The sequence below is a fragment of the Solanum verrucosum genome, unplaced genomic scaffold (assembly GCF_900185275.1).
Source record: "Solanum verrucosum unplaced genomic scaffold, falcon-dt-bn FXZP01000159.1, whole genome shotgun sequence".
Lineage (NCBI taxonomy): Eukaryota > Viridiplantae > Streptophyta > Magnoliopsida > Solanales > Solanaceae > Solanum > Solanum verrucosum.
The window spans coordinates 985,226-992,453 of record NW_026020705.1 but is presented as its reverse complement, the minus strand read 5'-3'; the positions used below and the strand labels follow the sequence as shown (position 1 = coordinate 992,453).

Below are 7,228 nucleotides of genomic sequence, written 5' to 3'. Positions count from 1 at the left end.
TACAAGGCCTCACTGGGTGCATAGGGAGCCGTCTAGGAGACCCCTTGCTTGGCAGCCTTAGACGGCTGGGCAGCCTCCCCTAAACGGGCCGTCTATGGCTTCACGGACCGTTTAGGGGTCCGTCCAGGTGGCCTCCTTTCTTGGCAGCCTTTAAACGGCCAATCCACTTGCCTAAACAGATTGTGGTCCCTTTTATGAGCCGTTTAGGTTTCAGTGAAGGGTCCATGGTCTGTTTTAGGGCTGTAGACTTGTTCGTTAATCCTCTTTTACCTTTTCCAAGTCCGAGGTATTACAGTTCAATTTGAGCCAATTGTTACATTTCAGCTATTGTACATTTCATGTACTGACATCATTCAACAATGCATCATTTTATAATGCAAAGTCAGGTAATCACGATAGCATATACATTATTAGGATCATTTTCATTCGACTTTGGTGAGACCTCCTTGCTTTCAGAGGGCTTCAATTTATCTAGAGTATTAGTAGTCAGCACATATTGTTAGCAGAGCGTTGGATCTTGTCCCAGTAACCTATCATTGGTATATTAAATGATTCATATGCAAGTCAGATGTGTTATCACTCAAATATTATTTTCTATCACTAGATAAATTTATCATGCTGAAATACGATTTTGGTAACATTTTATTGATATGGAATTTAATTTCATATATACATTAAGATATTGAAAATAAACCAGTCTTAATTATTATTAGTGTCAGATCTAGAGACAACATGTTAATATTAAGATAGATACATATAGTAATCTTTAGATTGTATTCAAATTGAAACGTCTCAATCTTAATACAAACAAAAGAGGCCTTAAACTAGAAGGCATTATTGATTATGAATTTTCACTGCTTGTGGAGGTTAGTCTAGTTTACAAGAAGGTATTGGTGATTGTTCATGCTGGAAAAACAATATGTGAATCATTTGTTATTCATGAGTACATCGAATAGACATAATCAACTTAATCCTCTATTCTCTGTGGACCGAAAATTGTAAAGATGCCAGGATATTGTCTGATACAATTTCATTGAAGTGAATGCAAAGAGAGCAAAACGTCGCCATTTCTCTGAAACAACTGTATCTTACAAAAATTCTCAACTCGAATTACAATCTAATTGCTATGATGCCTCTCTGCATTCTGTAAATGAGCAAATAAAAGAGAATGTACAAAGGAAAACCTTGTATTCTATTTATCAAGTTATACAGGAGGAGGTGGCAGGTCTAACAGAAGCCAGAATCCAACACAATCATCCGAATTCAGGTCATTTTGAATAGCAAGGAAGTGCAAACCTCCACAGGCTTTCTTTGCTGCTTCCCAAGCTTCAGCTTCGCTTGTGGATACAGGATTTTTCTTGTAAGTCGCATAAATGTAGCGGGTAGAGATACCCACCGACAAAATTAACGAAGCCTTGTCCACATCAGCTTCAATCGAACAGACTTCCAAGCCATTCATCCAAGCTGTAGTAGTCCACAATCAAAAGACGATGAACTATCTTTGCATTAAACAGAAATTGTAAAAAAAAGAACATTTGCACAGAACACATTATTTGGGTCTCATTAATAGGCTAGAATTATCCAAAGATGTTGCTGGCTATAGGAGCCCGAGCATACAGATGGATTGACCAAACTCAACCTTAAACCAACATTCCTCAATGAATGTACTTTAACTATGACCTACATACCCCCCTTGACTTTCGGAAATAGGGAGATATGTATTCAGATGCTATAGTTTGATGTCAGAAGGTTTTAACAGTTCACGCAGATCATCATATTGTTTGTCCAATCACACTGTGCCAATTTAGACCAGCTTATCTGAGTAAATTTGACTAGTAAATAAAAGATTTTGAATGGATTGATATACAGAAATTAATTCGAGATACATTCAAAATAATAGAAGAGACGAGATTCATAAAATTGATGTGAAATAGTTTCAATTTATTTAGCTTGAATTCATGGAAACAAGAAATTTTCATATTAGAAAAGGGGTAGAAAGTTTTGGGATGCATAAAGATGGAAAGTGTATCAAGCAAATTCGGACATAGACCAAGTGTTTGATACTTGTTAGTGCCCAGCAAATAGAGCAGAAAAATAGATTTCAAATCGAAATGAGCGGATAGACACTCTGTCCTTAGAAAATATGGAGAAGCTTTGAGAACAGACATGTGTTTATGAATGAAATTTGATCAATTAGTCAAGACCCAATCAATTGACACCAAATGCTTCAATCACATATAGGCAAATTGAAGAGACATCCTCAAAGGCGCAAGAATCTTGCGATCATCTAACAACTAAATAATAACATGCAATACTTGAAGCCAGGCTCTGTTTACATCAATGATGGCAGTTACCACATCAATTTATGTGCAGAACCATCTTTGCTTCAAGAAGCCACAACTCCAAGAAAAGTGAATTTTCAACAATACTGAACAAATGCAATAACAGTTTTCAATAAAGCATTGACAACCCACGGTGAGATAACATCTTTTCAAGAAAATGATGTGAGAACCTGTGGTGAAGAAATAAAGAGATCCTTCTATATCGAAATCTCAATTGACAAAATAATAGGAAAATTTTGGATCACCCGTGAAGTTTCTCCACTTTATCTCTCCAACATAGACTTGTCTATATAATACAGATAACTTTAATCTTTAATTGAGCAATCATAGTACAAATTACCACTTCTGCCGAGAAATACATCATCAGACCATTTGAAAAAAGGAATGAATATTTTTTTTTAAAAATCACATATGAGAATGATATAAGTAGTCTAATTATTCTTGCTTCATGAGGGTTCAACCTAATGCCTCGGTGTTTTGGGCCCACAACCCCCATCTCTGCAAATTCTAATTGACTAACATTGTGGTCATGACAAATGGTTGCACATTAGAAAAGGTTCAATGCCCATATGAACTAGCAAGAAATGATTTCAATGTTGATTAAATTAAGTAGATTGAATTAACTCGAAAAAAGGGGGAAGAAAACGGAAAGTAGTTTAAATTATACTGATAGAGCATATGAGAGTTATAAAAGAAGTATGATGATAACTTGTCAATCTAGGAACAACGCATGTGCTCATGAATTGTCATAATCCATTAAAACAATAAAGTTACAAAAAGATAGTACAGCTATAATACCTGCTAATGGTTTTGCACGTGAGGATGCAACTGCTAGTCCAGGAATCAATGTGTTGTCCTCAATTTCGATCCCCAGAAGATCCAAGTCTAAACTTGAGCCAAAAACCAACCTAGTCTCCAGGTTAGATACTTCCTCACGAACAGCTACAAACAAGATGAATTGTAAGTCCATAATTTTCAAGGTACAATAATATTAGAAATTCATGTCCAACTTGATATCGGTTCTAATCCAAGTCTATCTTCTCAAAATGAAACTCCAGTGAGAAATAGGGCAAATTATATTACAGAATAGGAAATTTATTCTTCTTGCAAATCATCAAAAGCCAAACTAAAGATCCTTGATTAGTTATTCCAGAGTGTTACACATAATGTACCTGAAACGGGCAACTGGACAAAAGCCCACTTTTCTCCATACAGATTCTCAGGAAGTTCCATTGGAAAAGGATTGTCAAGTGCAAGAAGTGGCTTGGCTCCTTTTTGAAAACCAGGATGGCGAGTATAAACAGTTTCATAGCGGTCTTCAAGCCAAAGGACAAGTGATAAGCACTGAAATATAGCATCATACAAGAAATGGCACTGATCAATCTGTTTTTAGCCAATTGTGCATTAAAATGGCAAAATAGTGCAGTATCTTGGTTATTATTTTTTATATCAGAAAAGACCTTTTGTTATGTCATGGATGAAAGATCATTTAGGCATTAGTGACGTCTCGTGTATACACATAAATGAGATATGCATTTTCAGATCATATATAAATATGGAAATGAAGTTATGCATTGTATATCACACTAAAGCTTGACTTGGGGGACAGTTTACCTGGAAAGAAAGGGAGAGCAAAAGAAAAAATATCCAAAATAGAGGATGATCTGTAACAAAGGGTTATACTGATGAGATGCTAGCCAATCAGTTAGACTTAAAATGACCTTCTCATACATCAAACCAGGTTACGTTAAAATGCATAAAATAAGCTAAATAACATGGACTTTCCTTCCTATACGAATTTTGAAAACCATTTAAAGAAACTTATTTAAAAAGTTGATCCATAAGAACCTCTGTTTAAATAATTTTGAATGAAAAGCTTCATGCAATAGTTATATCTTTGTCACCAGAAAACTAATTGAAGGCAAACATTTAAATTGTATGCATATGTGCTTTACCAGCAAAATAGGTAGGATGAACATAGGGATGGCAAAATCAGAGACAACTTGTCCAATCAGTGGTGGATCCAGCATTTGAAGGTCGTGGGTGCTCACTTTCTTTTAACATAAAATTGCTAGCAGTTGCAGCTAGAGAGATTTGAATTCGTGACTAGCAGCATCTACACACCTTAACATTAAGGCCAGAACCAAAGCAGCAACTAATTTTTTTGTGCTTATTTATTTGTTATATCTGTTTTTTCATATTTTCTCTATAGATATACTAAAAAAAAAATCGTAGTCAATCGGGGAACACTCCATGTAGATCCGTGCCTACGTGCAACCCGCCCAACCCGTTTAGGTTTGGGCGGGCCATTCATTAATTAGCTCAACCCATAAAAAAATGGATTGATATGTTGTATATATAGGGATAATAAAGTTGTTGAAAATGAGGGAAATACCCGTTTGCTAGGAACAGATTTGATGGCAAGTTCATTGCAAGCTCTTGTAATAATTGTTTGCATTTGTGACCTAAAAATGGAAAACAATTGATGAGAGAATTGAAAATAATAATAATAATAATGTTTTTGTGGGAGAGGATGTAATTAGTTACCTGAAGAATCGGATTTTATCGGGTAATGGGAGGCCTAAGTCATTAGATATGGATAGTAAAGCATCTTTCAAAGTGATACTATTGATAAGATTATTAGGAAAATATTTGGTATACTGAAGAGAGAGGGAATCATCACAAACAAGAAGCTCCCATAACTTTTTCCCTCTAATATCAAGAATTGGTCTTGAGCAAAAATCCAATTCCCACTCAGATATGCTCTCAGGATCAATTTCAGGGTCAAGATAGACTAGTTCAGCAGTGGGATCATCATCTTCTTCTTCTTCTTCCAAATTAGTAGATGAAATGGAAGAAACTGAACATGATGGAATATGAACAGACTTGACCTTATATTTTGGTAAAGATATTGCAAGTGATTGAAAGGGGAAAACAGTTAAACAAGTGAAATTGGAAATGGGTGTATGAGTTTGAAGTAAAGGGAGTCTCATTCTTGAAGGACTGCAGCTTACACAAGCCATGAAACCCAAAGAATTTATTTTATTTTATTTTAAAAGATAAGGGAGAGTAGAAGAAATCGTATCTCTTCCACCTAATTATTGCCACGCTCTACATTTCTCCAACCTTATTCACGTTTTTACACTTTTTAAACTCTCTTCTACTAATCCTAATTTGTCGTTTGCCCAATTCAACAATTCCAAGTTTATATATATATATAGAGAATTGTACAAAATAACAAACTATGAATTCAAATTAAATACTATAACAACAGTTTCATTTAATTGTAACTTGTAGCAAACAATTGTCATTCACATCTCTCTCTGAATTTCTTACTTGCCACTCTCGATTTCTCGCTGGGCAATCTCTCCCTCGCCTATCTCACTTTATACAAACACAAATGTATAAAATGTGTTTGTGTTTATATAAAGCGAGAGAAAACTGTAAATATATACATATCTTTTCGTTCGCCTCTCTCCCCAGAGAATCTCGCTCGTCACTCTCCCAGATCTCACTCGCATCTCTCACTTTATACAAACACAAATGTATAAGTTGCGTTTGTGTTTGTATAAAGCGAGAGAAAATTATTTATACCAATACAAATACAAATACAAATACATATATTTTCGTCCTATACACTTATAAGTACTCCCCTGCCCAGTTTTCTTTTATCTTTCTTGTCATGCCCTGAGACTACCCCCGAGACGCGGACACGGGACCTAGGACCACAAGTGATCCCAAGCTAACCCTGCTGACATGATCATGAACATACTAAAGATAATAAACTAATGTGGAAGCTAAATCATAAATAAATAAAAAAGAATGGGGAATACCCATATACTATAACTGAGATAAATGAAAACTGATGAGTTTAATACAAAGAAGATATTAACTCAATAATAAGCTGAATCTAACTATGTATGAAAATAGCCTCTAACTGACTAGAAATGCTGGGACAGGCCCCAGCTAAGTCTAGTAAAACTGAAAGTAAAGGACTAAAAATACTGAAAAGAAACTCGTGACTATTGTCCTCGGAGAATGAGGACTCACCACTGATTTTGCTAGACTGGAGATCGGGAACCGATCTAAGTGTGACCTGGATGCTGAGAACCTGAACCTACATCATGAGAAGATGTAGCACACATATGCGTCAGTACTTGAAAGGTACTGAGCATGTAGGATAGAGTAAAACTGAAATAACATATAACTGAACAAAGCAAATAAGTGATATAATCTGAACATAATATAGATACTAAATGCATTGACCAATTTTTAACATGCTGAAAACTGGATATACTGATAAATGGTCAATGCAATAGAATCTGACTGAACTGTGGGAGCTACTAATAACCGATAATAAAACCACATGAGCTAAATGTGGAGTCTGATGTATACGCCCCATCGAAAGGACCCAATATACCCTGCCAGAGGTATAGAGGCATGCTGGCGTGATCACTGAAATGATGCCCACAGAGGGGACTTACCACCTACGTGGCTAGTAGTTTTGGGACTATTTGGGTACATTGAACCCTAGTCCAACTCGGTATTATGCTACTCTCAATGGATTAAGTGATTAACATACTGAAGTTATATAAGTTACTGGATAGCTCAAACTGAACATGCAAACTGAGAATGCAACAATTAAATTGATATTGATGCATTAGTAACTGAGGCATGTATAACTGAATAACTGAAATATCTGACCTAACATGTGTAATTCAAGAACTAAGGAACTACATAGCTAGGGTTCTGAAATTCATGCAAAAAATGAAGTAATACCATGATAATCTGATTTGGAACATGTAAATAACTAATTCATGATAATTAGTTGAAGTTCTAGAAACCCTAGGTTTAGTTAATAATAGGGAATCAAGAATCTGACTGAA

The 7,228-nt window shown here is 35.5% G+C and overlaps 1 protein-coding gene across 1 annotated transcript; it reads right to left on the bottom strand.

Annotated features, from left to right (window-relative positions):
* Window positions 1–1,108: 1,108 nt before the first annotated feature.
* On the bottom strand, window positions 1,109–5,447 carry LOC125812444 (protein TAB2 homolog, chloroplastic). Its single transcript, XM_049491934.1, has 5 exons — window positions 4,890–5,447; window positions 4,738–4,807; window positions 3,515–3,686; window positions 3,141–3,284; window positions 1,109–1,464 (listed from the first exon to the last, which is right to left on the bottom strand). The coding sequence occupies exons 1-5, from the start codon at window positions 5,363–5,365 to the stop codon at window positions 1,205–1,207; spliced, it is 1,122 nt and encodes a 373-aa protein (XP_049347891.1). The 5' UTR covers window positions 5,366–5,447; the 3' UTR covers window positions 1,109–1,204.
* Window positions 5,448–7,228: the final 1,781 nt, after the last annotated feature.